General features: G+C 35.1%; 1 protein-coding gene across 1 annotated transcript; it reads right to left on the bottom strand.

Annotated features, from left to right (window-relative positions):
- Positions 1 to 822: 822 nt before the first annotated feature.
- Positions 823 to 10,921, bottom strand: Sqor (Sulfide quinone oxidoreductase). Its single transcript, XM_088237753.1, has 8 exons — positions 10,623 to 10,921; positions 8,921 to 9,026; positions 6,985 to 7,209; positions 5,222 to 5,422; positions 4,445 to 4,654; positions 3,676 to 3,862; positions 3,294 to 3,466; positions 823 to 1,424 (listed from the first exon to the last, which is right to left on the bottom strand). The coding sequence occupies exons 1-8, from the start codon at positions 10,718 to 10,720 to the stop codon at positions 1,290 to 1,292; spliced, it is 1,335 nt and encodes a 444-aa protein (XP_088093879.1). The 5' UTR covers positions 10,721 to 10,921; the 3' UTR covers positions 823 to 1,289.
- Between the last annotated feature and the right edge of the window lie 184 nt (positions 10,922 to 11,105).

The following is an 11,105-nucleotide window of genomic DNA, read 5'->3' on the forward strand; positions in this document are numbered from 1 at the left end:
ACTATACGATATGTTTTTTTTACCACGGATAATTTAAGGGACTTTTTGATAAAAGACAATACACAAAACTTTAGAGGTTCAAATAATTTATTTGCTTTTAAATCATATGTAAAAATCATGTTAATACCTACTACATATAACATTGTATAAAAATATTGAAATTTCCAATATAATATATGGTACCTATGTAAACCTATACATATGTACATGCATAAAGTATTTTTTATTTATCAAAAACTTTTAATGTTTAAATAAATAATAGTTTTATTTTAATTTGGCAACATTATTGAGTGTATTTGTTAAATAAATTTAAGACTAGTATCTTCCATTCCTCAAAATAAACAAAAAATATATTTATATAAATCTACATAATATGTGTAAAACTTAATAAACAGCAGTCATGATACTCATTAATTTTGCAACAAAAAGTAAACATTTTTGCTGCGAAAAATTTGTGACACAAATGGAAAAATAAATTTATAATAATTACATATATGTATGTCATAAATTCATACGTAAATATACTAACATCACATTTTCTACAAAAAGAGCAATACATATTTTTTAAATAAACATTAGTAAATATTTGTATATAAGCACTTACTTACAGAGACGTATCAGTCTATACACCTTTACCATATTAGATGCACAAAAACATATAACCAACATGCTGATAGTGTAATTAGTGTCCCGACGAAGAGACGGGTACATCTCAAAACCGGTCAACATACAAAATTTGATAAGTGGTTATTTATTAATATTTACTAAGATTTATTGAGATATTTGACCACAAAATAATGCCTTAAATATTAATAATACATATTTTTTTTATTTTAAGCATCTTTTGCAATATCAAATATAAAATAACAGCAATTCCATCTTACTTATCTCTAGTAACAAATCAATATTGTTAAATTGATAGCACCATTTCAAACAAATAATAGCACTACTTTTGGTAAAAAATAATACCAATATTTGACATCTGTAGTTATGGCAACAACAATCATATTGTCGGCCTGACTTGCAAACTCGTAAGTCCCAAACATATTATTTTTCAGGGGAGAGTAAAACAGTTTTTACTTCAGTGGCGAATGGTAAAGAAGTTTTTTTCAATACATATTTTTTTAAATAATATAACAGTGCTACTCGAAGTCCCGACAGAAACGCCAAAATTTAATTTTTAACAATTTGTGGACTTACAAGTTAGGGTGACGATATAAGAGGCTGTAATATGTTTCTCCATTTGTATCTCCGAAGAATAAGGCAATGTTTTGAGGTCCATGATGAAGTTAGCCAAATTTGAATGGTTTAAGAAGATTCCTCAGCGTCTCGGGACCGTTCCAATATCCCCTCGTCATGAGTGTCCAGTAGAGAGTGGGCATTGCGTATTTCTTCATCATAAACATGCTGTAACGTTCCTTTGCCTGCGGAAAACAAACTCATTTGTTATTTCAACAATAAAAATGTCTGTCGAGGCATTTAAAAAATACAGTTATATGTGTGAAATGGAACCGAACCGGAACATCATCATCATCAAACCCATCTATAAAAACCCCTTCCTAACAATAAATGTTGCTAGTTTTCTCCATACTTTCATTCTCTATGGTAAACTGAGATGAATGGGAGAGTAGTATTCAAACTAAGCATATACACGGTTTTTCAGAGCCAGACCGCGAAACTTCAGAGGAACATTTCTCATGGTAAGCTTTAAAAAAAATCCTAAGAGAATTTTTCCAAAATTTTTTTTTTTTTTTTAAATTATGATCTCAAAATGGAGTAAATATTTGATTTTGCGGACTAGTATCCCTCCCGCAAACCCCTACCCCTCCCCGACAAAAAAAGGGATAAAAACGTGATACGCACCAGATGCGGACAAGGAAGCGGCTGGGTAGGAGAGGGGTAGGGGTTTGTGGAGGGACTGCTAGTCCGAGAAATTATGGATTAACTACATTTTGAGATTACATTTTTTTTTTAATGACTTTTTGGAAAAAATTTATAAGGAATTTTTTTAAAGCTTACCATGAGGAATGTTCCTCTGAAGTTTCGCAGTCTGGCCCTGAAAAACCGTGTATAGACGATAGAAAAATGCCATACATGAATATAAGTCAACTACCTATAGGTAAAATGGTGAATGTTACACAGAGTGTAAAATTAACCTCAATCACCTTTATCATTCACCCTGATAGTGCATTTTCAGAATTTTTACTTGAGAGTAGCCATCGAGTTGACAACACTCATTCGGGATTCTGGTTCTATTTCACACACAGCACTGTGTTTTTCATCTGTTGTAATATGAACTCCTCTGATCAAAAAATACGGTACATGAATTTTCATAGCGGCAACTGCTGACGTTATATCCATTTGAAGTAATAAGTCCAATAGTCTGATCCATATAGAGATAGTTAGAGTCAAGTTTGGACAAATTGTAACTTGGCGGTCGGCTTCCAGAGCCGGACGATTGAGGTTGTGTTTACCATATTTGTCACGCATCATGGACTTCGAACAACGTGTTGACTTATTTATTGTGTATGCGGATAATTGTTAGAATTCCATATTGAAATTTGGTAAGGTATCCAGAATAAAACACTTTTATAAACGTGTTAACATTAAGTTTGTTTGGAGTTACATAAAAGTTCCAAAAAAGCTCATGAAATGTTAAAATCAGTGTATGGTGATAATGTGGAGACTCTAAATACAGTTTGCAAGGGGTATGAACGATTTTATTACATTTTTTTTTTTTTTAATACAAATTTGCATTCTTATGATTTACCAGACATTTAAGTTTGGTGCCGAATTGTTGATAACTCACTATTAGAAAATGATAAGTTGTGACAGTGGAGTGCGAAACTCGGACCATTAATCTGTAAAAATAGGACTACAACCCAATTATAAAGCGGAAATAAGTCGGTTGGAGACGAGCAACGGTTGGGAAAAAGTGGCAAAAATGATTCATTCGAGCAGCCTTCTATTCGAGATATTACCAAAGAACTGAACATCTCGTACGGGTCTATGCAAAGCATTTTAATCAACAATTTGCAAATAAGATGAGTAAGCGAAAAGTCACCACGACGGAGCAGCTCAAGGCTCTTCCGGTGGAAGCCTTCCAGAAATGCTCGCAAACATGGAATCAATGTTGCGATAAGTGCGTCGCTTGCCAAGAGTACTTTGAAGAAGATTAATTCAAATTTGATTTAAGCTTATTGTATTACACTTTGCTTGTGTAATTAAATTGTTCTACATATTTTTACGTATCACACCTTGTAAATATTGAATAGTGATGAAATAGTTTTTACCTGGTTGACGGGAAAAGTTTCTGTAGGAGCGAGGTTGTAGTCAAACTCAGCGAGGATGCACTTGTTATAGGAGGTGACGAGTGGGCACGAGGCGTAGCCAGTGTACTCAGCCTCCAGGGAGCGGCCCGACACGACACTCTTCAGGTTTCTCTGCACCACTAGAGACTGGGCGGCTGAAATCACACAACATGGTATAATCAATAAATTCAGGTGACAGTGCGGAAGATTCTAATATAGTGTATATATATTTTAGGATTTTTTTTTATTTTATAACATTTATACAATATTATATATACAGATTATGTCATGTACTTATGAACTAATTTGACAGCAAAAAGATGCGAGCTGACACGATGATAATAAAAAAAAACAGGTAATTTACCGACTGCAGCGGCAGTTTTGGAGTTGGGACTATCGGAGCAGTCTCCGAGAGCGAAGACGTTGTGGTACTTGGTGTGCTGCAGACTGGATTTGTTCACCGTCACGAATCCGGCTTCGTTCACTAACTCCCCGGCCCCCTTCAGCGCTTCCAGGGGGCCCATGGGAGGAGTAACGTGAAGCAAACTGTACTATAAAAATATAATGGTCAAGGTGATCAAAAAGAAACATGTGAAACTAATTACATGTTAAAACTCAGAGAAAGGAGAGCTTCTCTACGTGGACATGTTAAATAAAAGTTTATAAAAATTGTCATTAAAATTTAAAGTAATAAAAAAAAAAAATTTAAAGTGGTGAAATTATTTTGTTTAGAATTTTTAAAAATGGTTTACATTTTTGATAATATCAGAATGAATTGAAATTTTAATTTTTAACAAGTCTTCTAAAATAATACAAAGAAAATCTTATTTTTTTAAGGGAATCGCCCGCTAAGCCTCTATTTTAGATGCTTGTCAGCAGGTGGCAAAGAGAGGATAATATAGAAGCAAGTTGTGAAAAATACTCCACAACACCCATCTATGAATTTTTTCTTGCAACTGGCGGGAATCGAACCCGCGATGCCAGTTTCACAGATGACCAACTGCACCACGGTGCCTGTCAAATCAAATTAATTTTCGTCAAGTTAATTTTATTTATAACAATAATTAAACTCGAACTGAACAAAATAATATATTTGAAAAATGTACATAAAATAATTAATAAAAACAACTCACGTTGATGGTTTTTTTGTCTTCCGGTTTATCAAGATTTTGGAATACGGCTTCCTTCGTTTGCGGATTAACTTCCACCAAGTTGTGACGCAGCGTGACGGCGATGTCTCTCTCTTTTACCACTTCCCATAGTGCGTCGGCATATTTCTTCACACCAAATAATACTCCCAGCGAGGAGTAGTAAGAAACTTTCACTTTATCTCGTACATTGTTCTACAAAGTGTAATTATTTATATTTTAAAAAATTTAATTAGAATTTCGATAAAAAACCAGACAATAAATGTCATTTGAAAATGAATAAAATAATTGTCAGATTTAAAAAAAATAATGAAATCAGAGTTTAAGGTCCTAACATGGAGTTTCAAAAAATAAATACCAACTCAATAAATAGACTAGAATTATGCTACTACTACCATCATGCCATTTCACCGTAGGGGTAGGCAGAGAGAATGGACTGCCACACACGTCTATCCTGGCATACATTCCTAGCTTCTTCATATTCATACATCTTGTCATACATGCCCTTCGGTTCTGTCTGCTTTTGACATGACCAGACTTAAGATTTTGGTTTATCTGATCATGCCACGTCTTCCTTGGTTGTCCTCGTCTTCCTTGGTTGTCCTCGTCTTACGTTTCCATTCATTTTCGCCATATATACTAGAATTATGGAGATATTTAATAAATAATTCAGCGGTGTAAACAAAAAAATTGTCTCTATCAAGTTTCAAGCATAAAGTAGGCTATTCAATTATGAGAGTATAATTGGTTTCATTGCCTTACCTTTCTGAAGTAGCTGTCAGCCAGGTACATGATCTTCTGAGGTGCGCCCGGGCATTTCACAGGTGTGGCAGGGAAGGTGAACAGGGCCTGACCCGAGCGGGTGGCTTGTATAGTGCGCCAGGCACCCTCCACGTACTGAGGGGAGTAAATGGAGCATACGCCGCTACCCTCTGTCTTCAGACCCTCTTCCAAGCCAGGGATCTATAACAAACTTCATTGAAAGAACTAAGAAAGTGAGAAAACTCTGTAGACTTACATGAGATGTATTAACTCTTACGAATTCGATTGTAGTCTGTTAGATCTTTGTGTGGTATTGAAGATGCTTGGAATAATGCTCTGGAGTATTTATACTGGTTTATTGTAATTCTAATCAATACACTTCATTATTAATAATGTGGCTCTGAGCTTATGACTGTTTAGAAGGAGAGGCGAATCTATGGTAGCTGGAGGCGCTATGCAGAAGTCTGTGCGAGGACCTATGCGACATGCGACGGATCGGTGATACTTCATATAGAACTCACACGAGAGGTAGTATCTTACATGGTCAAGTTAGTGCAGAACATTGGTAAAATAAACCAGTGTATGACTCAAAATGCATACCCTTCTAGTGGAACGGAAGGCCTGTCAATGACTGTCAACAGGCCGGCATCTTCGGAAGAGTTTTAAGTGGTTTCCTCTTCACTGAACAAATGCTAGAGAATATCCCTCCTGATCCCAACACTTGTAAAATAGAAGCTTATTAAAAGCATAAAAATCCACTTTTACATTACAATAAATGTAATTCCCATACAAAAAAAGGAAAAAACCTATGGTAGTTTCGTAAATTCATAGATCAAGTTTAAAATTCAAATACTGCCTTTCCAAAACTTGATTCTAATTTTCTATCAGTGAGTTATTTACAACTAATTGAAAATAACCCCGAAAAATTTTGGTAAATCATAAGAGTGCAAATATTTATTTAATTAAAAAACGACACGCGCCGTGGCAGTCAGATAGATGGCCAACTATGAAACATGCATCGGGAGTTCGATCCCCGCCAGTTGCAAAAAAGAAATCCGAGAAAGATTTTTATTCTCATATGGTCTGGGTGTTGTGGTGTACTTTTCATAATGTCCTTCCATGTTCTCTCTCCTAACTGCTGACAAGCCTCTAAAATAGTGGATTAGCAGATTATTCCTTTTAAAGAATAATCTAATTTACTAGTAAAAATTCATGATAGAAACTCATTGTAATTTAATACAGAAATAAAAAATGAGTGATCTGCAAATTTGGAATAACCACTGAACACTAATTAATTTGTGGGCTTATCACTGGAAACTCTATCGGCTCCAATTCCACCATAACCAGGAACAAAATCACTAACTTAAAAAACCTGCTTTGAATTTAATGTATAAAGTATAGGTACGATGAAATAAATCATTTGTGCAGGCACAATGTATAATGTGTGTTTAGGTACATCAGCAATAGCTGTTTGCCTATGATCAATAATACTGATTGATTTTGTGAGTAGGCTACTTTGTAGTGAAAACCGCAGATTCAGTATACTCGTTAGTGTAATGAATGACTAGCTGTTTATTCTAGGAAAAGACTAACATGGAATGATACTGCCAGGATATGTGGATGTTTAGATACTGTAGTTACGTTTATTGTCGCCAACAAACATACCTACACCTCTGACAGATTTAAAAGTGGAATCCCTAAAGGTTTAAGTGTTTTGTTTACATAAATTTGGACAATACTACAGAATTGAGGAGGAACCTTACAGAATTGTAGTTCAGCTGGAGTCCGGTGGCGAGGACCAGGAAGTCGTAGCTGACGGTGTCTCCGCGTGTCGTGTGAAGGCAGTTGTCGGAGGGGCTGAAGGCGGCCGCGGAGTCCCGGAGCCAGCGCGCCGTACGCGGCAGGACTCTGCCCATGGCCCGACGGCTGCTGTCTAGATCCTTGATGCCAGCACCGACGAGGGTAAACAGGGGCTGGTAGTAGTGGGACTACAAACCATAATCATTATCAACTGAGTTTTGAGTATGAGTTTGAGTTTTAATATGTATTTGAGTGTGTATTGAGTAGGTGAGCGCGCATTTGCGGTCGCAGGCCCTATGGCATGGAATGCTCTCCCAGCAGAGGTGCGAGGCTGTGAAAGTGAAGTGATGTTTCGGAAAAAACTTAAAACCCACTTGTTCTCTAAATCATTTGAATAAATCCGTAGCACGTGACAACAAAATAAATTATTTTAATTAAATTACAAATTTAAAAGCTTCAATTAAATTAACTTAACAATAGAATCACCATGTAAAGCGCCCTTGAGGTATTTTATTATGAAAATGGCGCTATATAAGTTATCCACAATAAATAAATGTAGACCCTTCCATGAATCGAACCCGTAAATTCTATATATATATCTTCGCTCAATTTCCTTTTTCATCCGGGATTCTGGATCTTTTTCACACACAGAACTGTAAAATCCAGCATTTGAAAATATTCTTACTGCTGTAAAAACCAGTTATGCTTATTTAATTACAGACTATTTGTGATCTGAGAAATAGCCACAAGAACGTCTGATTCCTAGAATTCATTTAAGCTAATAAACAATTCACCAGCAGAGTGTATTGACATAGGAATATCTTTTTATTACCTACCATAATTATGTTGATTTATGAGAAATTTAGTTGGAAGACGTGTTGTGATGTAATCAGTGGAAAAATTAAATATGTATTCTAAATAAACGCTTTATTTTATTGAAAAATGAAATAAGAAGAAACATAACTAATAAACGAAAAATATTGTTCAAAAAACTTATACGGGGATAAATTATTTGTCAAATTTAAGCAAGCATCTTAAGGATTGCTTCTTTTTGCTATAATAATAATAATAATGATAATCTTTTTTATTTATTCCAGTAAAATGGCTAAATAGTGCAGAGCCAATTCTACCATATAAAACAAAACATATTTCATTTTAATATAACAACGTAGAGATAACTTACAAAATATGCATAACATATTAATAAAAAATTTAAACTAAAGAACAAAATAAAAATGAGTAAAAATAATTAACCTGCGAGTGAAGAAAAAAAAATTGAATGAATTTTCGCATAAATGAGATAAAATAAAATAAATTATCTTATATTATAAGATTATGGCGGTCTCAGCATTTCCAGCCATCGCTCGAACAGGGGTGAATGGATGCACCGTGCAGTGGCTTGGAGAAGCGTATTGTTGGAGCTTCACAGGCGTTCCCATAGCCTTAGGCTCTTTGGCGAAGTATGGCAGCAAAGGTGTTTACCCGTCCAGCATTAACATTTCGGAGGCACTGCAGTACCTGGGCAGTCCAAATAATTGCCTGTATGCATTGTTATAGGTGACCCTTAATTTATTCCTCGCTGCTCACATATAATTGTTCCATAGTTCTGCTGTATACATTGATGACAAATACAATGTAAAGAGGATTTTCTTCACTTCGTCACTGCACTGAATAAATTACTATATTACCTAAGAAAAATAACCTTTTTTTCTAGATCTTTCCTACTACAATACTGGTTAGAAATTTTTAACAAATCTGAGCTATGAATAACAAAATGCCTAGCATAGTTGTCATGTTCTTTAAAATATTTATTGTGATGAATCATTAGAATCAGTAGTAGTTTAAAACAAACTAACTTTATACAGTATTTCTAAAGATAGCAGAGATACATAAACTTACAGAATTGGGTTCGAGGACAATGACTTTCTCGTTGGGATAGTCTCTGGTGATCTTGGCAGCCATTGCACATCCCGCCGACCCACCGCCCACAACAAGGAACTTGCAACTAAAAAATCATATAATTCATTACCTTCATAAAGCTATGGTTTCTTAAGAAAGCGGTACCGTCAGATGACGTTATATTGCAGCCATTACGTAGCGATGGACGACGTCATTAAAATGTTGTCTGTACAAACCAGATAGCACAGAGAGCATTGAATATGAGCAAAATGTCAAATGGAGTTGCCGTCATTTACAGGACAGCTGTCATAGCGGTACAAGCAGTTGTTAAACATTTATTCTTATGTAGCGGTGAATATTTTTGTGTTTGAAAATTAATGCAAATCAAAAAATACTGAACATAAATAGATTTGGTAAGAAAATTGTGAAAAATCTAAATTTGCACTAAACTCTGAAATGCACACTGTGTAGAATGATTTTTAAACATCTCACTCTCCTCCGAAAGATAGTTTTCAACTTCCAATGACTCCTCATCTTTCAAATATACCTACTAATAATGCTAAGTCTTCTTCTAAGCTTCTTATATATAACACCGTATATGCTACTAAAGATATACACATCCTGTATCAAACCTACTCTCGAATACAGAGATATGGAATCCCTATTTTGTTAAGGATATCAACTTGTTGGAAAGAGTCCAAAGACGAGCTACAACGTTGTCTTCCATATGTGGAAGACTGGAAACTCTCGGTCTCACAATGCTGCAGGAACGGCGAGAAAGGGGTGACCCGATAGAGACATACAAGATGCTCAACATTCGCTATAGCTGCCCAAATTTAGATCCCATGTTCAAGCTTAAACAAGATGCTCGTCTTCGAGGCCACAGTCTCAAGCTGGAGAAAACAAGATTCAATCTAAATCCACCAAAGCATTTCCTGAGCAATAGGGTTGTCGATGGTTGAAATAAGCTGCCACAGGAGCTGATCTCAATGGGTTCAAAAATGGACTAGATTTGTTTTGGAAAAGTTAAAGAGCGCCAACAACTAACTTTTGTTAAAATAGATTTAAGCATATCAGCTTTAAGCTGCTCGCTTAACATTTTATAAAAATACGTTCAAAAATTAGGTGATCACGGCTACTAGATAATGGCACCGTTCTCTTGTTGACATCTCTGGACACTGTTAGGGCGGTTGTCCTGTTCTGCTTACTGCATTAAGGCATATCATGGCCGCCACATAACAACACCGCTTTCTTAGGAAACCATAGCTTGATTCTGCACCTAATGGGCACTGCATAAGTACACCAATCCACCTAATAATAATAATTTAGAATGAACTGCGAAATAAATATTGCGCTGTAAAAACACCTCTAGAGCTAAATCAAAAGCGAGACCTTTTTCATGGTAGACAAATGCGGTGATTACTAAACCACAAGGCGGACAAATAACAATTACTTATGCATCATAAAATTTATACTCAACCTTACCATTTTTTTAAATTATTTTATCTTATGTGGATATTTTTATTTCAAAGGAAAAAGTTGCATTTCAATAGATAAATCGTGAGATCAAATGTGTGAATAACTATTAAATTCAATTGTTTAAATCAGGCAAACATTATTTCGAAATCTATGGAAACATTTGATCTCGTTACAGTAAAAGTTATGAGGTGTACAAATTAGGATTATTGTCATTAAAACTTACTCATATTTCTCATTCATGCAGCTACTGACGGAAACATGGCGCACATTCCGAGAAATCATTTTTAATTTTGAAACATTATTAACTTTGCTTAATATCATTTTTAAAATTGAATAAATTTAATTTGCGGTTTAAAAATGAATTGTCGAAATATTTCAAAGCCTAATAAAGCACGCGCTTTAACAAAACTATTTTTTAAGATCGCAATTGACTTTTATCACTTGTGAAGTCAAAAGTCAAAACTTATTGCTTATATATCACTTTGTCGGCATGTCCAGGCTTGTCTCTAAGTGACATGTGACAGTTGTTTGTGAGGTGGTAACAGGTGACAGTACTTTTGACTTTTGACACTTGATGGGTATAGACAAAAAGCAGAGATACTTGCTCCGCCCACTGGACTGGAGGGAAATTTAAATAAAATCGTATTCATTTTTGAGGACGTACATTGATGTCGGCCGAAAACAAGTTACACAATATTAACAAATT

This window comes from Micrasema longulum, unplaced genomic scaffold, assembly GCF_059751315.1.
Source record: "Micrasema longulum isolate JH-2025_06_02 unplaced genomic scaffold, ASM5975131v1 h1tg001779l, whole genome shotgun sequence".
In the NCBI taxonomy this organism is placed as follows: domain Eukaryota; kingdom Metazoa; phylum Arthropoda; class Insecta; order Trichoptera; family Brachycentridae; genus Micrasema; species Micrasema longulum.